Raw genomic sequence first — 24,514 nt, 5'->3', positions numbered from 1 at the left:
AAGATAATAACTCCTAATAACTTTTCCCTTCTCTGACAGGAGGCCGGGCAGGTTTGTAACAAAAAGTGTGACGATCGCAGAGGTGTCTAAACATAAATATTTATTGTTTTCCAGAAAGCCATTCATAACCAAAAATTAAACCTTTCTGGGATCTTGACAGGAAAAAAAATCAGAAAATAAATGATAACATTATTAATGACATAAATAATAACAACCAAATAGCCCTTTTTAAGTTTTTCACAGAAAAAAAGACCTAGGAACATTACCTCTCTTGTAGACACAACTTTTTGCAGCTCTCTCATGTCAAATTCACTGTTAAACCCAGAAAGCAAGCAGGCTATGAAACATCACTGTGTGGCACAGCAGCTACTCTGCATCGGAGAAGGACCTCCACAGAGTGGTTAAAGCTGCACAGAAGATTTTTGGGAGCAGCTTTCACAGCATCAAGGACATCTTTACTTCACCGCTGGACGCTGAAGCAGGGCTGGACACATCACGAAGGAGCCCACCCACCCGGCGCGCTTCTGTCCTCCTCTCCGCAAGGGGCTACAGGGCATCCGGAGCATCCGGAGCAGGACCAGCGGTCCGAGGAGCAGCTTCTTCCCCCGGCAGTGAGACTGCTCAGCACAGCCACAGACTATTTTCCCTCGTGCAATTTTGCACAATCCAAACTTAGCACATCACCCGATATACCTGACTTGTGTGTGCAAAGCACCTTCATCCGCTATACTCACTTTGTATCATTCCCTGGGTATTGTTCAAAGAGTTTTTGTTGCATTCTTCTTTTATTTATCTATCTTTGTTATCGGTCTACTGTGCACATCTCATATCTGTATCGCTGCTGCGGGCTGTCTCCGGGCCTCAGGACATTAATTTAGTTCCACTCTCTCAGAGTGGAATGCTAATTAAAATCCTGGAATTCTTGAATAATGGTGTTGCGTTGGAACCCGACAGAGGGCAGCACAGGACAGCCGCTGATGGTGTAGTACTAGAGAATAAGCGTGCACATTATTTCAACACCTCTTTCTGAAGTGCAGGATATCAGCAGTTAGGATTGAGAATTGTAAATATGGGTCAAATGCAAGAAGAATGGAAGCTGGGAAGGAGAGGCGACAGATGTTTTTGGACCGAGGTGGATCACCCACAGCCCTCTCTGGTGAACCTCATGGATGCTCTGGACCAGCGGAGACGGTGCGCTCATCCGTAGTGGCTCTACCCAGGGGTGCTATGGACTGGCCGGGCCATCTTGGACGGCCACGCGGGTCCGGAGACTGCAGGTCCACTGTGTTTCGGAGCGTGCCGAGCACAGTTTTCCAGAGTGTTCCTGGGACCGTGTGATAATGCGGCGCTGCCTGAGGGGGTCAAAGGTCAGGGGCTCTGAGCAGTGTTGGATTGAAGCGGCTGTATGATTTACCCGGCACTTTTTCTGAAAGCGAGTCTGTCTATCAGGATAGAGAACCTCTTTATTTGTCGTCTCTGAAATCTGCCGCTGACTTTACATTCTCTGACAAAATATTGTTCCTGTGAGCGTAGAACAGCTTCACTGCAGACGGCAGTTGTGCAGGGAAGATTTCCAGACTGTGAATATGACAACAGTAAAGAGAGGAGTGTGCTGTGCTCATGTCTCAGCTACTCAACTGGTCAATATGTGATAGTGCGTTGATGTTCTGAACCCAAATTCAAGTGCGTTATCTCAGTCACTGTATTATCACTGTTACGCAGCACGGAAGGCTGCTGTCTTTAAAAACTGTGTTATAGATTCCAGACAACAGCTGATAAATCGCAATGTTCCAACTGATCCTGACCAAATAAGTCGCAACCAGCAGTTACACTCACACAATGCACAGCTAGCTGTTGTACGTCCTCAGAAGTGGTAACCTTTGTTACCCCTAACCACACCCACACTAACAAAAAACCTAGTCAACCTAGTTTGTGCAAACCAACTCTCATGAACATAGCAAGCCATCTCAACTTAGACCGACGCCCAACCGACCGGTTGTATAGCTGACACTCCACAGTCCATCGGAGCTGAGGAAGCCTCTCAGGAAAGAGGAGGAACAGCGACACGAGAAGAAATTGAGTTGCCACGATAACGTTTGAAATGGATGAACCTTGACCTGGGTGACTGAGAACCTCTGTAGACCCATCCAGGGTGAAACAAATGAATAGGCCGGGAATTACATCAACTTGGGAACAAATGAAAAACATTGAATACAAAAGCCGTGCGCTGGAAGCGAATCCCTGCCTCCCTCCCTGAGCCGCCGCTGAGCCTCAGACACACCTTCACACAGGTGAGGCCGCCATCTTTGGCCGAGGCCAATGTTTGGACTACAACCTGACACACTCTTGACAGGATGTTGACTCCCAGCGCTGGACGTCGCGCCTTCACCCCCAGCCAATCACAGGAGACCTGGCCCTGTGCTTGTCCAATCACGACTCACTATCGGCCGGTCCGCGATACAGAGCCCCGCCCCCAGCCCAACATGGCCGCCGCGGTAGAGTAGAGTCACCGAGCTGTTCTTCGAGCGAGGGAGGGAAAGAACGATCGACCCGGTTTTAATGGCGCCCTCCGAGAGAGAGAAGGTGAGTGGAACGGTTCGGAGGCTCTGTGGTCCGGAGGCAGATTCGGTAGAGAACCGGGGGACGGACGGCGGAGGGCGGAGGGCGGGCTGCTAGCATCCGGCTGCTACGAGGGACGGGGATGTCAAGCTAAGCTGCCTGTTCCCGGGCGGAAGCACCGACCGGTCCGGATACACGCCGGCACCGTCGGCTCCCCTCCCCCGTGTGCCGGTGCCGGTCCCGGCAACGGGTCCACTTCCGGTACCGGGTCCACTCCCGGTACCGGGTCCATCCCCGGCGGAGCCGACGTGATCCCTTGCGGGGAGAGTTCCCAGTTCACCCGGTGGAAACGCAGGTCCCCGGGCTGGTCACCGGTGTCGGCGTCTCCCGGAGCTCTTCTTGTCTTGTCTTGTCTTGTCTTCTCCAGGAGCAGCACCACTCAGATGACCTTAGAACACCAACACCATTATTAGATAGGATAACACAGATAACATAAGATCATACTTTATTGATCCCCATCGGGGAAATCGGGGTGTGGCAGCATTTACATTACATTTACATTACATTACATTACAATCATTTGGCAGACGCTTTCATCCAAAGCGACTTACAAATGAGGACAGGGCAGAGGACAGCTTTCAAAAGACATTAAACAGTAAGAATACCTAGAGGCAACAACAGTCAGGGATTAAAACAGAGGAACTCCAGGGTTGCACCAGGGTGAGATGGTCCTCAGGCTGAAGGAGCAGAAGGAGGAGACACTGCTCTAATATTGCTTTTATAGAGTATATTTCACTAGTAGTAATTCTGTTATAGCAGTGGTTCTTGTTGTTGGGTTGAGTTTTGGTCGACCCGTCAGTTCGATGACGTTCAGTGGAAGAGGTTCTGCTGAGGAGGAGGATGAGCAGAGAGTTGGGGTGAAGATGCTTGAAGCAGGACCCTGGTCAGGACCTGAGCTCCTTGTCCACAGGTCTCCTCTGCACCTGCAGGGTGGAGGGTGAGCTGTGAGCTGTCTGGTGTTTGGCTGAGCGGGACAACAACGCTCTGCCAATGCAGACCGCTGACTCGGGGCTTCGGGAGGGCGGGGGTCTTTGTGCCAGAGGAAGTTGCTTATGTGGTCAGAGCCGGCGTCAGGAGATCCGAGGCCCGTTGACTGCTGGAGCTGGTGTGACCGGGAGCCGGGCCTCCGGGAGAACGTCTCAGCGGAAACACACAAAAAGAACTTGGCGGTTCCAAACTTCTCGGGACCTTCGCGACGGGGCTCGATCTGTCGGTCGGACGGAGGAACCGGCGCCCTCGACCCTCCTGGAGGCTGTATTTGGGGTCGTGGGCTCCTTTGACGTACAACGGCACCATTCATTTTGGTGTGATCATCATTATCATTATTTGCATTTAACAGGACCAGTCTTCACGTCGAGAGAGATGGGAATAAAAGTGTCCGTCCCCATCAGGCCTTGAGTTAGGACCCCTTGCACTTTAGGGACGTAGAAAAACAGATTCCTTTCAGAATTTAGACACAGACTTTGAAAAGAACATGACATCAAAAGGAGTAGTGAAGCGTTATCACCTGTTTATAACTTCCGTAAGCCAGGATCTCATCAGCTTCCTTCTTCTCGACACGTTTGCTTGAAGTCTGAGTGAATCGTGGATCCCAGGTTTGGAAGGGATGATAACGGGAGTTAAGGCACGGACCAAACCTAGGTTCCTTTTGGAAGACCTCCTGTCGGATGAAGATCATTTGTTGCTGGTACTTTGGGGTTTTTTTCCCAGTGGAAGCGAAAGGCGCACGCTTGAATAAAAGGCAGGCGGTTGGTTCTCTGGTGGGTTGTGTGTCCAATACCACAGGATGTCTCAACGTCTGCGACGATGAGATGATGTGCGTCACATCCGTCCCTGGCGGCTGCAGGGAGGACTCCGGCGAGCCTAGAATGATCTTGACGTCCATCCCTGTCCCGACCCCTGCAGGTGTAGGCCGGCCCCCGTCACGCTGGCACAGGAAGCGTCGCCGGGTGGAGGACCGAGGCTGCGCCGCCTGCCTTCTCCGCCTTCCTCCGGCTCGGCGCCCGGACCCGGCAGAGCGGCTCTGCGGACTGCTCCGGGAACAGAGCATGCGGAGTGGCTGTGGTTGCCATGGAGCCGCAGGATAAGAAGCAGGTGAGTTTGTCTGGTCGACGGCAAAAATGCCTCAGGGGGAGGGGTTGTTTACAGCGCTGATGGAACATCACAAGCTTCTGCACAGCCCAGATGTTCAGGCAGAATACAGTCATTTGTCAGATGCTTTTATCCAAAGCAACTTGCAGTGGAGATGCCAGGGATTGAACCCAGGACCTCATCCATATGAAGCAGGAGCTCTACCACTGAGCTACACGTTCACATTGGCCCATGGTTACATTGGCCTACGGTGTCGGCCAGGATATTGGAACACTATGGTGGGGATCTAAGCGGTGCAGAGGAGCAGCCGATGTCCTGGAGCTGCTGGATGAATGTGGTGGAAAGTCACCTGAGTAAAAGCTTTGGCGCAAATTTTTAACCAGCAGCGGAGTCAATAAACCACCCTGGAGCAGGTGGAGAGCGACCCGGGTCCTCTGTGAGGACACATCCCCGTCTCTGGTGCTGCTTGGTGGGATCCCACGGGCAGATGGATGGAGTGTGTGGTCATCCTCACATCAGGTGTTTATTGCTCTAGTTTACGGTCTTCTGGACAGTCTAGGCCTGAGCGTTCTTTCCACCATCTGAAAGGTGAAAAGGTCAACCCTTTCTGGTTAAACATAAGTGTTTGTATGTGTGTTTGTGTGTGTGTGTGTGTGTGTGTGTGTGTGTGTGTGTGTGTGTGTGTGTGTGTGTGTGTGTGTGTGAGACAAAAGGGGAGCTGTCAGAAAGTAAACACACCGTTGGTAGAAATGGAAACATGGCCGATCTGTTGCTCAAGAGCCTTGTTTTTCCCCTGCTGCCTCCTCATCCCCACCTGAGTGCTCCTACCTTACATAACCATTAACTCCTCGCAGTCCAGGGTGAGTGTACAACCCAAACCTTTGCCCCCGGGCCCCGGGCCCTGACCCCGGCCCCCGGCCCCGGCCCCCGGCCCCGGCCCCCCGCTTCGGCCCCCGGCTCAGACCCTGGCCTCCACCGGGCGACTTAGACTGCTTGCGCAATCCAAAGTCCACGGCGTGACACTGCCAGGAAGCAGCTCACGGGCCACACACGGTCCCGTACACGTGGCCTTCACGTGATCGCCATGGGAACCGTGTGTCGGCTCAGACATGGCGTCGACGCCCCGGCCCGTCTTAATGAGCTGGATCTCAGTAGATAAATCAGAGACGGGGTCTTGGATGGGACGGCCCGCCGCTCGCTTGTGTTCCGGCGTTTGCCATCACACACTCCTGTGCACGTACGGGCCGTCCTTTCTGTGGAGAACATGTTAGCATAGCATTGGGGGGACGAGGCTAACTTTGAAGTGGAAGCACAGAGACGGGAAAAAGACGGAAGGATCTGGAGGCGACGTTTGGTGAAGAGTGTCTCTGGAAGGATCGGGAACATCAGTGGATTTGAAAGTCCTCGGAGGCAGAGGTGAAGAGGTGAATGACTCACGGCCCATGAGACAGGACTTCCAGAGGACACACACACACACACACACACACACACACACACACACACACACACACACACACACACACACACACACACACACACACATAACCTGTGTTTGAGCACCAACTGTCAGCCTTTGCGTGGTGTAGTGAGAGAAGTGGCTTTCGCTCTATCTCTCACTCTCCCTCACACACACACACACACACACACACACACACACACACACACACACACACACACACACACTGGCTGGGAGATGTCCACAGACAGCAGTGCTGCAGCAGTTTCTGTTTCTAATATCTTACTGAGAGTGGACAGACTGCAGGACAGGAGGACCGCAGCGTGGGTCGCAGATGTGTGCTTCTTCAGGCGGCACATTCCCAGACGTGTGTGTGTGTGTGTGTGTGTGTGTGTGTGTGTGTGTGTGTGTGTGTGTGTGTGTGTGTGTGTGTCGGGCAGAGCGAGGCAGGTCTGGACCGGCTGCGTGGAGTCCAGCTGGCAGCGCGGCTGCTGCCGGGCTGGGAGGCGGGGGGTCGGGGGGGTCGGGGGGTTTAGGGCGAGGCTTTGCAGCAGCGCCAGTCCCTCCTGAGCGAGGACCGGGTGGCAGCCACAGTCGTCATGGTGCTGAGGATGGGAGAGGGGCTCCGCCCGAGGAAGAGGAGCAGAGTGAGTTTGGCCGTCGCTCGTCGGAGAACACGGTGTCCTCGGCGAGGCTCGGACGTGAAGATAGCGGGCGGGTGGTTGGAGGCCGGGAGCGGAGATGCAAAGGTCTGCAGGTCTCCGTCTGCAGCCTCCTTCCCAGGCTGCTGCCGGTCTGCCTCTCCAGGGGTCGGAGGCCGGCTCCTCTGGGAGCGGGGCAGATGTTTATGGCCTGGAAACCCAGCCCGCTGTGTGTTTGGATGTCACGTGGTGGCACACACACACACACACACACACGCCGCTCCTGGGCCGCCATCCTGTCGCCGGCGCCGTGGGCCCACGTGATTGGACGGGGCACGGAGTCAGAGGCGGGGCCTCCAATGCCTTCCGTGAAAGCCTGGCTCACAAACATCCAGCTTCGGTCTCCAGGGAGGCGAGTCCAGAGAGCGAGAAGATCTGAGAATCCTTCTGCTCACATCCTGTTCAGCCCAGACTCTGAATGGAAGTGAAAGCATTTTTTCTCGTGGCTCTTCTGGACTTTAGAAATAAAAGTCAATGAACCACGTCGGGACAGACGGTCTTTTGAAAAACACCAGATCTTCTCCTTCGTCCATCCTTTGGGCTTTTAGATCTTCTCTTTCGTCCATCCTTTAGCATGAGAAGTTGGTCGATGACGTCGCTGCGAGAAACTGATTTGACCTGTTACTGTCCCTCCTGTTGATGGAAGTCCTCTGCTGTGGATCCAGCAGACCCAAACAGAGTTTTCAGCTCTGAGTGTTTCTCTCCCTGGGTCTTCCTGGAGAAGTTGCAACATTACAGTGGGGCAAATCATCTGACAGCTTCAGGAGGACTTCGCTCAGCATGCAGGGGTGAGAAATGTGTGGGTTTCTCCGTCTCCAGCCTATACTTTGGAGGAGCAGAGGACGTGAGCGAGCTTATGGGACCGAGCTGAGCGGCAGCGCTCAGAAGCCCTGACCTTTGACCTCCAGGCAGCGCCGCATGACGGTTGTTCACGCACGTTCACAAAGGCAGAAGAAAACTGTCAACTTCTCCGGAGGCGGCTCTGTCTGATCGTTCCCCCCTTCTTCTGAGAAGGAACCCTGAAACCCGATCCCTGGGACGGGTGAGATGTTATCTCCTGAGCAGCCGCAGATCCAGCAGGAGGGAGAGTCATGTCACTCCTGAGGTATCTCCGCTGTTCTGTGGGCTTCTGGTCCTCAGTGGGAACATCTCTGAAGATAACACCCAGTATGAACCACAAACACCCATCTTCTCAACAGGTCTCATTGAAACAGGTGCCTATGCAAGGTCTGGCAACCAGGCCTCCAGAGCAGGTAGGTCTGCCATCTGCTGGTGGAGCTGCTAACTGCACCTCACATCTCCAGATGTATCTGCAGCAGACCAGCGAGCTTTGATTTGACGGAGTAGGTGCTATGTTCTCGAGCAGTGAGTGTTGGTGTCCGATACGTGGGCAGAGGAAACGATCGGACCTCCACTGCGGGAACCAGAGAGGTCCGGTGGGAGTCCTAGCCGTGCTCCTGGACCACGGAGCAGACTCGCCTCGAGCCAGAAGCAGCCTCCTGACGAAGATGTGTGACGGTCGCCACGGCGTCCCCCGGCGGCGCTAACCCCGTGTGATGTTCTGCTGTGCTGCAGGAGGGTGACGGCGTGTCTCTGGGCCTGTCCACGGGCCAGGCCCTGGGGAGGCTGCGGGACCAGCTGAGCGGCCTGCTGGAGCAGCACCAGAGAGGAGCTCGCCGCCGGGCCTCTGCACAGGTTGGAGACGGAGCAGCGACGTCCGCTCAGGGCTTCAGCTTTCTGGTCCACCAGGTCCACCTCCTGGTGTGGGTCACTGCTCTCGTGTGCGGCTTCATCGTCTCCGTTGTGTCCTAGTGCTCCTTCACTTTGTCTCACCTCTGCCCTGTGTGTTACTGTCCAGCCATATCTCCTCTCTGAAGCTAGTCTGTGCCGCCGAAGATCTCTGAAGATCTCTGAAGATCTATGTTCTCCGTGATGTTTGCGTGGAAGCTGCTGTCCGTCCGGTCGGGTTGACGGATGCCGTCGATGCTCATGTGTCCTCAGGAGCAGTGGGTCAGCAGCTTCCTTTACCATGGCAACCGCCACTCCTGCCTCCATTGGCCAGGAGCGGCGCTCACTCTCCTGGTGGTGCTGGGACTCTTCTGTTGCCATGGCAGCCAGCCCAAGGGCAGGTAGGTGGATGTTTCTTGAGGCTCCTCTGCTTGAAGGCCTACAACCCCATGGTGAAGGGTGCTAGTATAAATCACATCCGGAGTGTTTGGAAGATCACCCGAGCGTTCCAAAGATCACCCGACCTTATCGTCGATCACCTGACCGACCTGAACACACACACACACACACACACACACACACACACACACACCCCACTTTGACTCCGCCTGACCTCTTGTCGGTGTTCCTGCTGATCTGAAGGGAGGTCAGGTCAGGGTCATCTGTTCAGAAGCTCTTCACACCAGAGTTGTCTGATGACACTTTACAAGGAGATGTTTGATTTCTCTTCATTTCCAGCTTCACTTTCCCTCACTTGCGGTATTTTGCAATGATTATGGTGTGTTTGGAAGATCTCCTGATCGCCGTTCAAACACCGACCCCCCCCCAGCTCTGGGTGCGTCTCCTCGGTCTCTGCTGTCCGTCTTTGCTGACGTGCTGGAAAATCCCAGGTCCCTTCAGCCGCAGTGAACGTGGACGCCACCGAGCACCAGTCTTGGGGAAGCTCTGAGAAGGTCCCCCTGCCCCCCCCCCCACCTTCCAGGAACCCTCCATGTAACGGCAGTCTTCCTGTTCCCGCCGCAGCTTCGGGATCGAGCTGGTGAACGCCACGGCTCTCCTTCTGCTCTTCCTGCTGAACCTGATGCTGGTGGGACGTCAGGAGAAGCTGAAGAGGAGCGAGATGGTCCGCCGCCTCCGGAGCATCATCACTCAGCTCAACGGTGAGTGTCCGTGTAGACCCGGTAGCACCGATCCTGGCGGGACACGGCGTAGACGAGGATGTGTCTCCCAGGGACCCAAACCCCTAAGAACATAAGAACATCTCAGTCCAAAGAAGATCTGTGTCTTCCATCTATTCACGGCTGCTTACCTCACCTGGGAGATGAAACCTTCTCCGGTCACTTAGAGCCTGTTTCTTCTGACAACTCCAGCAAACATCGGAGATGTCCGAGTCTCCAGCTGACACCGTTAGGACCAGGTGGTCACCTCTGAGCGTCGGTGTTTGGACAGTAACCGACTGAGTGGAACTCCGACAGACGTTTGCGTCGGTGAATGTTTCCTATGCGTGGCGTTAGATGACGGCAGGAAGTGAGCTGCACGGTCCAGGCCTCCCGTGGGCATCGGCGATGGTTCGAATGGGCGTAGAAGTGACTCAGGACTGGACGGCTGTAGGGGCGCGGAGGTCTGAAGGTCCTGTCCTGTGCTTTCAGACTACCTGTCGGGGTGGGCGGGGGACGTGCAGTGGTCGTCCGCTCTCTACCCCGACCTGTACACCCCGTCCTCGCCGTCGTGGTCGCTCCACTGGACGTACCGTGACTCCCAGCTGGTGAACCTGCCCGTCAGCCTGCTGGTGGAAGGGGACGTCATCGCTCTGAGACCCGGCCAGGAGGCCTTCGTGTCCCTCAGGGGAATCAAGGTGGGTCTGCGGAGGATTGGCGTTGAGCTCCCGCTCGATCTGACGCCGTGACAGGGAGGAAGGCTGAGAGCAAACATCACACACACACACACACACACACACACACACACACACACACACACCCACACACACACTCTGAGAGCGCCTCCGAGCCCGTGACCCGGCCTACCGTGCCGATGGGCGGTCACCTCGAGCTGCGTGTGGACTTCCATCTTCAGCTCTTTACCTGGTGTGTCCTAAATGTCCCGGTGTGTTTCCATCTTCAGGATGATGAGCACATCGTTTTGGAGCCCGGAGATTTGTTCCCCCCGTTCTCCCCCACCTCCTCCCCGAGGGCCAACGAGAAAAGGGGCCCCCAGAGCCCCCAGCAGCACCGGCTCTTCAGGGTGGTCCGAACCCCGGTCCTGGACTCGGTCAGGTAGGCTCAGCGCTTCACGTAGACGCCGCGGTCTCCACCCCGCTGCCGTGGCCGTGGAGGGCCTTGAACATCTCCGGCTCTGCAGAAGCATCCGCTGTTTTCCTGCCGGTCCGCGGCGGCTCGGCGGCTCGGTGGCTCGGTGGCTCGGGTCCAGGACGCTAATCTGTCTGCCGCTGGGGTCGGCGGGGTCGGGAACGCTGGCGGTTCCCAGGGCCGGTCTAAATACGGCAGAGCGCCAGACGGACTCTGTGACCCACATTTGCAGCGGAGGAGGAGGAAGAGGAGGAGGAATCTGTGGAGTCGAGGTCGGGTGATCACGACGCCGGGTTTCATTCCTCCTGTCTGACCCCTGATCTCCTGAGCCTGCGGTCTCCCTGCTCCACCCCTCACTGCAAGGACATGCCAGAAAGTTTTTGCTGGGACCTGGAGCCAGGAAGGACCAGGGAGAGGTTCTGCCTGGTCCTTCCTGGCTCTTCCTGGTCACAGCAGCTCCTTCTCCAGATGTTAGACCGCTGGAAGAAGGGGTCGTCTGACAGTGGTGAAGGTGATGAGGGTCAGTCAGAGTGGTGGCTCCACTCCTACCCTCTGATGACCAGTGGTTTGGATCCAGGTCACCTTGGGTTCATCTCCACCCTGGTCTCCACCTTACCATGTAGGGGGAGGAGCCCGTCAGCTGTGCTCCAGTGCGGGCGTTCAAAGTATCTGCCAAAGATGCTTTCTTCTCGTCTAACAGGAACAGCTTGGAGCTGGCGCGGTCTCGACCCATCACAGTGCTGGACAACGAGAGGTTCACGGTGCAGTCGGTCATCACCAAGCTGGTGTGTCCCGTGGTGCTGGTGAGGGCCGCGGTCTGGACCTTTGTTTGTGTTTGCATGTTCTGGACGGGACCGGCGTTAGATGTTCATTGGTGCTCCTCTGCCTCTAATAATGAGCTCCGACGAGAAGATCGGTGAGGAGAAGCCGCGGTTGACGCTGACGCCGCGGTTTCTCCTCATCGCCTCTAGGTGGCGTTCCTGCTCGTCAACACCGTGCGCTACTTCTGCGACGCGCCCAGCCTCACCCCCTCCTGCTACAACTTTTTCCAGCTTCAGGTAAAGTGAGACCAGATTCTTCTGAGGTGGTTGTGGAGGAGCCGGCGTCCCTCGGCTTCCCTCCGGGGGCGGCGGAGGAGCCCGAGCGCTCCGACCACCTCGAGCATTGGCTCGGGCCGCCGCCCCGTGGCAGAGTGTGTGTGTGTGGTCCGTGTGACGCAGATGAAACCTACCCCTGTGTGTGCAGGTCATGGGGGTCCTGCCCATCCTGCCCCTGCTCTTCCCCGTCATGTGGGTGCTGGTCAATGCCTTCGGAGAGGCCCGGGTTCTCGCAGAGTTCAGCCGCGCATCTCCAGCTGGCCTGGTGAGGAAGACGCTCGCTCACTCTCTCGCACACACACACACACACACACACACACACACTCACACACACACAGAGGAGCAGAGCAGGCAGAGCCTCCCTCTGGGTTTTAACTCCTCTTCTCTTGCCCCAGCTTGCTAAGTTCTCTGAGGACACTCTAAGCAGCTACACGGAAGTGGTTTCCTCCCAGGTATAACCGCTCGCCTCCCCCCCGCTCCGCTCTGCTCACTGCACCAGCTTCCCCCGCCTTGCCTGCGCCCCCCCACTCACCACCCTCGCCCCCCCGTGCCCCCCCTGCCCCCCCCACCCCCGCTGTCTGCAGCTGCTGATGCCTCCATGGAGCTGCTTCTCCATGTGCTCACTGCCTGTGCTTTGGGTCTGGGCCTGGGCCTGGGTCTGGATCTGGGTCTGGGCCTGGGTCTGGATCTAGGCCTGGGTCTGGATCTGGATCTGGGTCTGGGCCTGGGCCTGGATCTGGATCTGGGTCTGGGTCTGGGTCTGGATCTGGATCTGGGTCTGGGTCTGGGCCTGGGTCTGGATCTGGGTCTGGGCCTGGGTCTGGATCTAGGCCTGGGCCTGGATCTGGATCTGGGTCTGGGTCTGGGTCTGGGTCTGGGTCTGGGTGCCATGCCTGCTCTTCAGTTGTTCTGTCCGTGTTGCACGACGTGTTGTTTTCTCTCTGCGTCTTCGGATCCTCGGTCCGCCCGCTTCTGGACGTGAGTTCCGCCGACGTCTTTGACATCTCTGGACGTCCTACCTTTCTCCTGGCCCCCCCCCCCCCCGGTGCTCCTCTGACCCCGTTCGGCTCCTGATCTAACCCGATCCGTCCTTCATGGCTGCCGGGCGTGTCGACTTGAGAACGACCACGAGTGTTTGGAGGTGATCCGGGACCCGCGTGGATGTCCAGAGGTCGGCCGCTGTGACCTGGACGGGTCCTTGCCGCCCCTCGTTCGGCTGCAAAAGGTTGCGTTTTGCTCGGTAGCTTCAACCTGGAGCTGGTCGATCTCAGATCTGCACGCGGGTTCAGCTTCCGGACAACGCCGGGTGTTCCGATCCGTGCCGGTCCGAGCGGATCGGCTGTGACGGTGACGCGGAGTCCTGCTGGCGCCGGCTGAAAAGCTCAACGTCAAATCGGATATTTAGATGAGATCAGGTTTCACTCCTGAGTGATGAACAAAGTCCAGGTGTTCCTGCTGCAGACGTGCAAGCGTGTTCCTCTGAGCCCAACGCCAGGGGCTCCGCTACCTGCTCCCAGGTCAGGAGTCCAGGTGGCGTCATGAGTTACGGGCACTCCGCACTGGGTTTGAGCTCCTTTGGAGGCCTGGGCTTGCAGACGCAGCCGGGACGCCTTTTCTCCAGCTGCTCCATGCCGGGTCCGCGGAGACCCAGATGAATGCAAAGGAGGCCCTGTCGGGCCAGAACCAAGTCATGCTCAGTTGTTGTTCCTTCAGTCATAATAAGTCCTCGTATTCAATGCCGTCTTTGGAAGCCTCTCCATTTGCGCTGAGTGTTCTGTAGTTTCCTGAAGGCCGTGGACCTGGAGAGCTCCTCTACCCTCGACCAATCCTCCGGGTTTTTTTCGGTAGAATAACTCTGCGGGGTTTGGTAAGGATACTGTGGACTGCATGATGGAGAGCCACAGAGGATGTCCTGAAAACCCCGCTGCCTCTGGGCGTCTCCTTACTGTGTGTCCTGACCTTAGTTTCAAGCTTCTGTGCCGTCCGTTCGCAAGCGGACGCAAAGTCCCGGCTTTACTAGTTGGATTCACAGCTGTGAGGAACTCCTCGGGGTCCTCGTCGGGCCTCTGCTGGTTAGCGTGTCAGACCTCGCGTCCATCCACGGCTCATACTCTTCCACCTCCGCCGTGAGCCGTGCACGGCGTAACCTCACACGTGCGTGTTGTTTCCTGTGCAGGAGATGTTGCGTTGCGTGTGGAGGCACATGGTCGGTGTGCTGAGAGGGGAGTCCCAGACCCTGTGCTACACCTCCAGCCTGCTGCACACCCTGGGCTCTGTCACCGTGAGTCCAGTTTACTCAGAGCTCACTGGCCCCGCCTTCACCCCTGACCCCTGTCTGACCCCTATGTGTGTGTGTGTGTGTGTGTGTAGGTGTTGTGCTGCGTGGACAAGCAGGGCGTCCTGTCATGGCCGAACCCCAGTCCGGAGACGGTGCTGTTCTTCAGCGGGAGGGTGGAGCCTCCTCACGGCAGCCAGGACGACCTGAGGGACGACCTGTCCATCAACTCCTTCTGCAGGCTGGAAACTGACGACGACCGCGATGAGGTGTGTGTCAGTTATTATTACACGTCCATGTCAATGATTAACGATTGTTTACGTTCATCCGGTCTTTGGTTGTCATAGCATTGGTTAGAATACAAGCTGAAGGTGAAAGGACGAGCGGCGCCGGGGTTCACTCTTACCTCTGGGTCCTCTCTGCGTGGATGGGTGGAGTCTCCATGTTCTCCAGGCTCTCCGCAGGCGTGGTCACGCCGTCGTAGGCAGAGTGGCCGAGTGAGATGTTTGACGCAGAGGAGACCGAAGGGGAATGCAGTCTGTGGCTCATTTCCAGGATCGAGGCTCTTCTCTTAACTTTTATCTCATGAATGATTCGTCTCGCCAGCTTCGCCACCGCGCGGACCTTCTGTGGCGCGGCAGGAACCGCCTGGAGTCGGGCCCGGCTCCGAGGCCGGCGGAGCCGCCGCGGAGGTTGTTGTCACTGAGCCGTTCCTTTGCTGCTCTCAGGCCCAGGAGGGGGAGGCCCTGCTCTGCCTGCCCGCGGAGGCCTGCGCTCAGCTGGGCGAAGGCCCCGAGCCCGGCGAGATGTCCGGCGACGCGCTCCGGCCCCGCCGGCCCTGCCCGCCCCCGCACGCTCGCATCAAACACCACTCCGGCTCCAACGTGAGCTTCAGCCGCGACACGGAGGGAGGGGAGGAGGATCAGACCCAGGTGAGATCTCTGAGCTCCAGAGACACCTCCTCACACATGGGCGGGGCAGGTCTTTGTCTCCAGCCGTGAAGATCATGGTGGGACGATTGGATCTGTAGATGAAGAAATGACTGCAAGCTGCGGGTGCACGGAGCTCCTGGACCGCAGCTGTGTCTCCTGGATGACATCCGTGTGTGTGTGTGTGTGTGTGTGTGTGTGTGTGTGTGTGTGTCGCCTGCAGGACTTTGCCCTGGGCTGTCCAGACGCCGAGGCGGAGGACTTTGTGTGCGACTACCACCTGGAGATGCTCAGCCTGTCCCAGGACCAGCAGAACCCGGCCAGCATCCAGTTCGACGACCTCTCCTGGCAGTGCCACCTGCCGTCCCTCAAGCCGCTCGGCCTCAACATCATGCTCAACCTGTGCAACGCCAGCGCCACCCAGCAGCTCTGCCGCTTCTCCGACCACCTGTCCAACCTGGCTCTGCAGGAGAGCCACGGCTCCGTGCTGCCCGTCTACGTGCCCTGGGGGCTCTGCGAGCTCTCCAGGCTCATCGGTGAGCGACCCCAGACCTGACCCTTGACCCCAGACCTGACCCTTGACCCCAGACCCCAGTCAGTTCCCGTGTATGAGCGGTTTACGGGAGGTGTGTGGGTCGGCTCTCCGTGTCAGGGTTCACTCCAGGAGCCCGGGAGCTCTTCAAGCAGGAGAACCACCTGGCTCTGTACCAGCTGCCGTCGGGGGAGAAGACCAAGGAGATGCCCACCCGCCGTCTGCACTACTTCACGCGCCGCCAGCCGCCCATGTCCCACCTCATCTCCCTGTTCGTCCGGGACTCCTCCTCCAGTGAGTTGCTCCCGCCGCCGGCCCGTGGATCCTTCCAGCCGTGGATCCTTCTCGCCGTGGATCCTTCCAGCCGTGGTTGAGTCTCTCGCTCGCCGTCCCTGTCGCAGATAACGTCCAGATGCTGTCGCACGGTTCGGCTGACCTCATCCTGGAGTCCTGCACTGACTTCTGGGACGGGACGGACATTTACCCGCTCTCCGGCTCAGACAGGTGAGAGCAGCGCCTCCACACGCTCCTCTGGAGGGGAAAATTCAGCCACGCGGGGCTTCTTGTAGGTGCTTCACCCAGTCCTCACCGGTCCATAGTGTCCCTGGTGGTCTTAGTCTCTTCAGTCAGAGGAGACCAGGAGTAAGGTCAGAGGTCCTGGAGAATCATGATTCCACGAATCTCCAAAAGATGTTCCAGAGCCTTACGTCACGTGACCTTCCGGTGTTGCATGAAAAGAGCACCGAATGACCGGGTCAGAGGTCAAACGGCTGACCTTTACAGGGGTCATCGTCCCCTCAGGTCATGGAGTAAGACCTTCTGTCGCTCTCACTGATGAGGTGTGATGCATGTGTTCCAGGAAGAAGGTTCTGGATTTCTACCAGCGGGCCTGCCTCTCGGGCTACTGCTCGGCCTTCGCCTACAAGCCCATGCAGGTGTCGCTGTCGGGCCAGCTCAACGGGAAGTGCATGGAGCTGCTCCCCGGGCCCTGCCTCTTCTCCGGCCTGGAGCTGCCCTTCACCACGCCCATCAAGCACAACTCCTGCAGGAACAGCTGGAGCTCAGACGGTACCGACCGCATCCGCAGCCGCGGGCCGCCGGGCGGGCGGCGGCGGCGGCGGCGTGCTGACGGCCTCCGTCTGTCTGCTGTCTCTCAGAGGGGATCGGGGAGGGCGTGGAGCGCGAGGACTGCGTCCAGGCCCTCAGCGGCCAGATCTTCATGGGCATGGTGTCCTCTCAGTTCCAGGCCAGGCTGGACACGGTGCGGCTCATCGACGCACTGGTCACCGCCTGCATCCGCTTCGTTTACTTCTCCATGGAGGATGAGCTCCGCAGCAAGGTGAGCGCGCACACACACACACACACACACACACACACACACACACACACACACACACACACACACACCAAAAATACTTAGCTGTTCCTAACGTTTGTAAATGTCACATCAGTAATGTGTGTATTCACTATGTTTATCATAGAGCAGTGCGTGTGTGTGCGTGCGTGTGTGTGTGTTTGCGCCGTCCTTCAGGTGTTTGCAGAGAAGATGGGCTTAGAGACAGGCTGGAACTGTCACATCTCCCTGACTCCAAACGGAGATAGTCCCTGTGACGCAGCTCCATCCAGCCCCTGCCAGGGTTCCCTCAACGAGGACCTCAACCCAGGTGCTTCTTGCTCCTCAGCAGCTCTGTAGGACCTCTGGTGCTTCGTGGTGCAGCCTCCTGCTGGACTGCATCTGCTAGCCTGCACTGGATCCACCACAGTGGCAGACACACACACACACACACACACACACACCTCCGGTCGGACTGGACCTCTAGACACAGGATCAGATGATTCCTCCATGGCGCGGCAGGAAACAGGGTTATGATTCAGGATGTTGTTGAAAGTATGTTTGACACTGGAGGTGAACCTGGAGTGTCACGTCAGACCTTCATGGTTTCTCCTCTATCATGAATCTCACAGGACCAAGGAGTCAGTCCTTTCAGTTTTCTTATCCTCAGTCTGACTGTGGGGCCTCCCCCTCTGAAGGTCTTTCTCCTTGTGTTCCAGACTCCCGAGATGAAGCAGAAGGTCCGCTGCTGCCCGAGGAGGAGGCCCACTCAGACCTGGCCAGCTTCCAGCCCACAGACAGTGATGTTCCCAGCTTCCTGGAGGACTGCAACAGGGTAGCGGAGCCGGCGCCGACCAGCCGTGGTCCTCCTGCACGGAGCCTGTCGAGGAAGGTCTCGAGGCCATTTCCTCAGAGATGACGGCCGTTTCGTCTGTGTCCCAGGCAAAGCTACCTCGTGGAATACACCAGGTTCGTCCTCATCTGAAGAACATCGACAACGTGCCTCTGCTGGTGCCGCTCTTCACCGACTGCACCCCCGACAGTGAGTCCTCCTCTGGTCCGAAGCGTCGGAGATCTTCCGCTGCCCTCGGGATCTCGGGTGAACTTAAGTGAGTGGTGGTTCTCCGCAGCCATGTGCGAGATGATCAAGATCATGCAGGAGAACAGGGAGGTCACTTGCTGCCTGGGGAGCTCAGCCAACTTCCGCAACAGCCGCCTCTTCCTGCAGAGCGACCTCAGGTATCTCCGGCCGCCTCCGGCTCATCTGGGCTCACCTCCTTTGTGGCTCGTGTGAGAAACCCTCCTCAGCCGGTTCTGTGGAGCATCTCCTCCAGGAGATGACCAACTGACCAGGGGCTAATGAGCTGTGTTAGAGAGACCAAGGGGTGGAGGCGTAGAGAAGGTGCCACTGAGCTCAGGCTAGACTCGAGGAGGTGAATGTTTTACGATGAAGTCTAAGCTGAAGATCAAGAAGCTGGAGGATTTCAGGTACTTGGGGTCCACAGTCCAGAGCGTAGGAGAGTGTGGAAAAGAGGTGAAGAGACGGTCCAAGCAGGTTGGAATGGGTGGAGAAAAGTGTCAGGGGTACCAAGAGATAGAAGAACATCAGCCAGAAGGAAAGGAAAGGTGTACAAGACAGTGGTGAGACCAGCGATGATGTTTGGACTAGAAATTGTTCCAATGACCAAAAGACAGCAGGCAGAACTAGAGGTTGCAGAGATGAAGATGTTGAGGTTCTCTTTGGGAGTGACCAGGATGGAGAGGATCAGGAATGAGTCTATCAGAGGAACGGCACATGTTAGATGTTTTGGAGAGAAGGTCAGAGAAGCCAGACGGAGATGGTCGGGTCATGGACAGAGGAGGGATAGAGAATATATTGGTAGACGGATGCTGGAATTGGAGCTGCCAGGCAAGAGGTCTGGAGGAAGACCAAAGAGAAGATTTATGGACGTCGTGAGAGAGGATATGAAGGTAGTTGGAGTGAGAGAGGAGGATCCAGAGAATAGGGTTAGATGGAGTAGGTTGACTCGCTGTGGCGACACCTGAAGGGAAAAGCCGAAAGAAGAAGAAGAAGAAGAAGACGCAGTCTAAGCCGAGAGGAAGCCACCCTAGAGGCGCAGGAAGTGGCTGAAAACCACATGGCCGCACCTGCGAAGGAACAACGGCGTCCATCGTCCTAGGACGTTCAGTCCCGGGTCGGAGTTCAGTGTGTTTGAACCCGAGCTCTCCGTCCCCCCAGCATCGCCCTGGACCCCCTCTACCCCTCGCAGTGCTCCTGGGAGACCTTCGGCTACGCCACCGGAGGAGGCTTCACCGGGGACTCGGAGGGCCTGACGCCCCTGCGCCTCTCGGGCCAGCTCAACACCCTGGGCTGCTCCGTCACCTTCCACCAGGGGGAGAGTGTGAGCATGGTCCGCCTCATAGAGCAGGTGACACACACACACACACACACACACACACACACACACACACCTTGTATTGTAGTTTCATGACTTCATTAGAAGAGTTGCAGTGGTGTGAAGGTCCTCCTCACAGCGGCGTCCCCGTGATGTCAGCGGGGATAGGCTCCGCCCCCTGTGACCCCGTGACCTGTGCTGGAGATAATGAATGAATATGAGGGGGGGTCACGAGACAGTATTTAGATGCCAATAAGACTGTCTGCAAACTGTTAGTGAGAGCCAGTCGTGTGTGTGTGTGTGTGTGTGTGTGTGTGTGTGTGTGTGTGTCCGTCCCAGGCTCGACACACAACCTACGGCATTCGGAAATGCTTCCTGTTCCTGCTGCAGTGCCAGCTGAGCCTGGTCATCATTCAGGTGGGGGACTGTCTCACACACACACACACACACACACACACACACACACACACGCACATCTAGTGTATTTTTCTAAATAAGACAAAGGTGTCCCTGAACAATTTGTTTTTATGAAAGCTTTTATTTTGGAAAGCAGGTGATATGGAAGTGTACGGTGTAAGTCGAGGCGTGGCGCGTCCCGTGCGGCCCGTCCGCGGCGTGACGCGTTATGGTGAAGGAAAGTGGCGTGCGGTGACGGCGGACCTGAACCAGGTGGTCGGAGCAGAACCACCGAGCTTCTCTGGGTCTCCGGGAGCTGCTTTTCTCAAACACGAGTCGCGGGAGCGTTCGGTGTCTCCGTTACGTCGGGGTTCACGCCGCCTCCCGGCCTCTGCGCGGCTGAGGACCTTCACCGGCCAGATGTTTGTCCGGCGTCCTTCACCTGGAGGAAGTAACGCCTCCTCTGCTGTCTGCAGTTCCTGGCCTGCCTGGCTCAGCTGCCTCCGCCCCTCAACACCACCGACATCCTATGGCTGTCCTGCTTCAGCTGCCCGCTGCTCAGGTCCACACACACACGCACACACACACGCACACACACACACACACACACACACACACACACACACACACACACACACACACCAAACATGGCGGTTGACGGGTGTGTCCTGGTCTGCAGCGTGTCCCTCCTGGGGAAGCCTCCCGACAGCTCGGTCATGACCGTGGCCACGGGGAAGAACCTGGACGCCATCCCGAGGAAGGTAGGTCCTCTCAGCAGAAGATGGAAGCGTGAAGGACGTGGGGTTCCTCCGGGGAACCCCTCATCAGCGAGGCTGATGATGTGACCGCGGTTCTCCGCTAAACACCCGCTCACCTGACCTGGAGGTCACCCCTCCGTGGAGCTCAGCAGCAGCAGAACCTCCTCCCTCCTCCGAGGCTCACGTTCTCCTGGTCCTCCTTGCTCTCCTCAGACGCAGAACTACTTCCTGGGCTGCTTCCTGTTGAAGTTCGGCCTGACCATGTGCACCTACCTGGTGGCCTTCGGCTTCACGCTGCAGGCGGTCTGCCTGCGAGGAGGAAACCTCACCCTGGCCGACAACAGCGGCAGCTCGTGCCTCCACATCCTCTCCCCCAGGTAGGGACCGACATCCTCCTCGCGCCGCTCTGCGCTCAGGACGGAGATGACAAAGACGTTAATGCCTAAAGAAAAACCGACTGATCTGAGGTCTGGCTCGCCGCGTGTGACCGCAGCTCATCGGACGGAGCTCCCCGCTGGTTCGGCGAGCTGTCGGACGGCCTGCTGCTGACTCAGAAGGTCACGGCGGCGTTCCTGGTCCTGCACACGGGTAAGAACCTCCCGCCCGGAGCTCGGAGCCTCCTGCCCGGCGCCATGTGGTTCTCAGTGTGGTCTCTGTCGCTGTCTTCAGTGGTGATCTCCCTCAGCTACGTCCATCGCTCGCAGCCTCTCTGGAGGAAGAGTCCGTTCAGCAACACCTGGTGGTGTCTGACGGTGCCTGTGGTGTAAGTCGGTCCTCTGAGGAGCACGTGTCCTCCTCCCGCCGTGCGTGGCGGCGGCGAGCCGCGAAGCCGCGAAGGTAACGGGGCTCTCCCGCTCTCAGTCTGCTCAGTCAGGTCATCCAGGCCACGCTGGACTACCACCTGTGGCGTGACCGGGCCAGTCTCCTGGCCTTCAGCCTGGAGGACATCCCGCTGCTGTCCTGGCTGCTGGTGTCCCTGTCCCCGCTGCTGGTGGTGCTGGTCAACGAGGTGGTGAAGCTCCATGAGATACGGTAACACGCCCGCCGCGCATCTCCGGTCTTGCAAACAGAAAAAAATCCAATGACCCGAAGGCGCTCGCGTGGTCTCGGTCAGAGGTTTCTCCTTCCTCCGCCGGCCTTTGAGGGAACCGGCGGGTCAAAGGTCACGCGCCGCTCCAGCTGGAGGGAAGAACCCCTGCACACCTGGTGCCGGATCATGGACCCTTGAACCTCTGACCCCTGAGAAGGACCGGCAGAGATCACCTGCAGGAACTCAGAAGATCAGACTGAGCTTTCCAGCTTTGGAGGCCAGAAGCTGAGCAGGGAAGAAGACCACAGTCTCCATGCACTGGTGGAGAACTAGACGTCTGCCACCATGGTGGAGACTTGCTAGCTGCTTTGCATCACACACACACACACACACACACACACACACACACACACACACACACACACACCTTCAGAGAGGCTTTCAGAAGCAGGAGTCTGTTGACTGTGTGATTAATGTCAGACAGTGTCTGAGGTGTTCAGATGATTCTACCTGTAGAACGCACTCTCTCACACACACACACACACACACACACACACACACACACACACACACACACAGACACACACACACACACGCTCTCACGCACGCTCCTGTGTGCCTGCTGCCCCCTGCAGGGTCCGTGTTCGCTACCAGAAGAGGCAGAAGCTGCAGTTTGAGACCAAGCTGGGGATGAACTCTCCGTTCTGAAGCCTCTCCTGGCAGAAAGGAGATGTGACCACCGCGAGGCAGCAGAGCGTCACCTGGAGGTCCAGACGGCCGGTGGGAACGCCGCAGAACCTTCTAGAACCCCCCAAAAACCCTCCGGGCTCCATCACCTCCGACCTTCTTCTCACAGAGCTCCTGGGGTTGTCCTCACACCTCAGAGGGCAAACACACACACACACTCCTGGATGATGGACATGTTTCCTGGAGAATTGTCAGGGTGTGTGTGTGTGTGTGTGTGTGTGTGTGTGTGTTTCTGGAGGAGGCAGGGTGTGAGTCCCATCCTCTGGACGCTCACCTCAAAGATCAGCCCAGAACGAAAAGCAGATTCAAAGAGAGACCTTCTCCACCGATCTCCAGCCGTCAGAGGTCTGCAGGACAGAAGCACCAGAGGAGCTGCAGAGCTCCTCTGAAGGCCTCGGAGGAGACGCCCCGCAAGAACCTCCTTCAGCTCGTCTGACCGGAGCCTCCTGAAGCATCCAGCTCCTTCACATGCAAGGTAGAAGAGGATAGAGCCCGTCTGCGCCGACGCTCCTCCTGGTCCTCACGGCTCCTCCCTCGTCTCCGCAAACATTTGTTCCACCGGTCCGAGGATTCTCATCCTGACTGTCCTGCTGGAACCCTGTCTGAAGCCCCGGCCCTCCAGCCGCTGCAGCCTTAGCTCCTCCTGAATGGTGCTGCCTTCCCCCGGACCTCCTCCGCTTCATCCCGCAGCAGCTCAGGACCCCCCGGACCTCACCTGGTCACCCGGTCACCTGGTCACCTGGTCACCTGGTCACCCCGTCACCTGGTCACCCCGGGCCTCCTCCCGCCAGCAGGGGGCGCTACCACTCACTTGTCTTCTCCAGAGCTGCTCAGTAATGTTCACATCAACACACACACACACTCTGAGGCAAATATCTTTTCAATATATTTGTGTGAATACATTTACTGTATACATCATATAAAAGTATTTATTTGATGATGATGAATGTGATGCCCCCCCCCCCCCCTCCCCAAGCTCCCAGTCCTTCTCCAGAACGTGGCCATCAGGTTCACCTCTGAAGCTCCCCATAACTTATTTATTTCCTCTCCCGGCCGCTGCCGGTCCTGTTCTGGAATCTGTGAACCGGCAGGTTCTGCAGAGCCGGGGCTGGATGGCGAGGTCACACGCCCGTGCGGGCGTGACCTCGCCACAGCAGCTCGGCTCCCCCGTGGCGATGGAATGGACGTTGTCTTTTGAAAATTGGAGAATGGTGGCATTTGATCTGCTTTTTCCATGAAGTGTATACCCCTGTGTGTGTGTGTGTGTGTGTGTGTGTGTGTGTGTGTGTGTGTGTGTGTGTGTGTGTGTGTGTGTGTGTGTGTGTGTGTGTGTGTGTGTGTGTGTGTGTGTGTGTGTGTGTGTTCACACAAGGCTGGTCGACCATGGCAAGTGTCTGTGCTGTAGATGGAGTCCTGCGTGCTTCTGGTCCGACCCGCCGGGGTGGAAGATGAGCAGGAAATGAAAAAGCAATCTTCTCCAAACGTTATTCAGATCCTCCTCCTCCTCCCGTGAGGTTCTCTTTGGTCCTTCCGTTGCTACGCCGACCTGTCGCGCTCGCCCTGGGGTTTAATTGTCGACGGGTGGAGGGTGGCGTGGCGGCGCGGCGTGCTGGTGTTTGAAGAAGGCCGCCCGGATGTTCCAGTGTGAGGAGGGAGCGGCGCGGGGCCTCACACCCAGAATAGGCTGCATGCATACGGTGAATGTTCTGTCCTTACTGTTCTTCTTCTGTTGAGTTCACGCCCGAGCATGCACGGCATCCTCCTCGTGCAGCCTGCAGTTTACGTGCACACAATCACACGCACACGTGCGCGTGTGACTATGCTGTAACCTCTCTGTTTGCAGGGTGATGGACTATTCTAAAGCTGTTCACAAAATACATAAATGTATATTTTGAATTTTTTAAAAGTGTCTATGTTCCTTTTTTGACCAATTTTATTTGTGTATTGATTATGCCATGAAAATAAATGTCTATTTATAAGACTGTTGGAAATAGCGTCGCAGATAATGACTTGAGGCAGTAGGGGGAGAGGATATCAACAACCGTTATTCATACTTTTTTATTTCCCCGAAAGCGCGTTCGATCCGTCGATAAGACGAGGTGTATTGGTCACACACACGC

The 24,514-nt window shown here is 57.1% G+C and overlaps 1 protein-coding gene across 4 annotated transcripts; it reads left to right on the top strand.

The window, feature by feature from the left end:
- The first annotated feature begins 2,444 nt into the window (after positions 1–2,444).
- tmem94 (transmembrane protein 94) lies at positions 2,445–24,385 on the top strand. 4 transcript variants are annotated; one of them, XM_086140257.1, is made up of 32 exons: positions 2,445–2,583; positions 4,525–4,713; positions 8,443–8,562; positions 8,869–8,996; positions 9,619–9,755; positions 10,245–10,450; positions 10,717–10,868; positions 11,602–11,704; positions 11,873–11,959; positions 12,147–12,263; positions 12,394–12,450; positions 14,175–14,279; positions 14,369–14,542; positions 15,002–15,205; positions 15,426–15,738; positions 15,855–16,028; positions 16,136–16,238; positions 16,594–16,802; positions 16,892–17,073; positions 17,266–17,398; positions 17,787–17,902; positions 18,010–18,109; positions 18,198–18,306; positions 19,307–19,496; positions 19,803–19,880; positions 20,336–20,421; positions 20,539–20,620; positions 20,831–20,994; positions 21,111–21,205; positions 21,287–21,380; positions 21,479–21,649; positions 22,283–24,385. In XM_086140257.1, exons 2-32 carry the CDS (start codon positions 4,690–4,692, stop codon positions 22,353–22,355), a joined length of 4,086 nt encoding a protein of 1,361 aa, XP_085996383.1. In that variant the 5' UTR covers positions 2,445–2,583; positions 4,525–4,689; the 3' UTR covers positions 22,356–24,385. The 4 variants fall into 4 exon arrangements, with proteins under 4 accessions (XP_085996383.1, XP_085996385.1, XP_085996384.1 ...); XM_086140259.1 differs by lacking the exon at positions 8,443–8,562; XM_086140258.1 differs by lacking the exon at positions 12,394–12,450.
- Positions 24,386–24,514: the final 129 nt, after the last annotated feature.

Source organism: Fistularia commersonii, chromosome 33 (assembly GCF_037954325.1).
Source record: "Fistularia commersonii isolate RoL2024-O1a breed Wild chromosome 33, RoL_Fcom_v1.0, whole genome shotgun sequence".
NCBI classification, from domain to species: Eukaryota; Metazoa; Chordata; class Actinopteri; order Syngnathiformes; family Fistulariidae; genus Fistularia; species Fistularia commersonii.
This window is presented reverse-complemented; position numbering and strand designations above follow the sequence as displayed.

Excerpts from the sequence above, each read along its gene's own strand:
- tmem94 (XM_086140257.1), top strand. The coding sequence starts at position 4,690 with ATGGAGCCGCAGGATAAGAAGCAG. Across the intron at positions 15,739-15,854 it reads CGAGCTCTCCAGGCTCATCG|GGTTCACTCCAGGAGCCCGG; the intron begins GTGAGCGACCCC and ends TCTCCGTGTCAG. Across the intron at positions 20,621-20,830 it reads TGGACGCCATCCCGAGGAAG|ACGCAGAACTACTTCCTGGG; the intron begins GTAGGTCCTCTC and ends TGCTCTCCTCAG.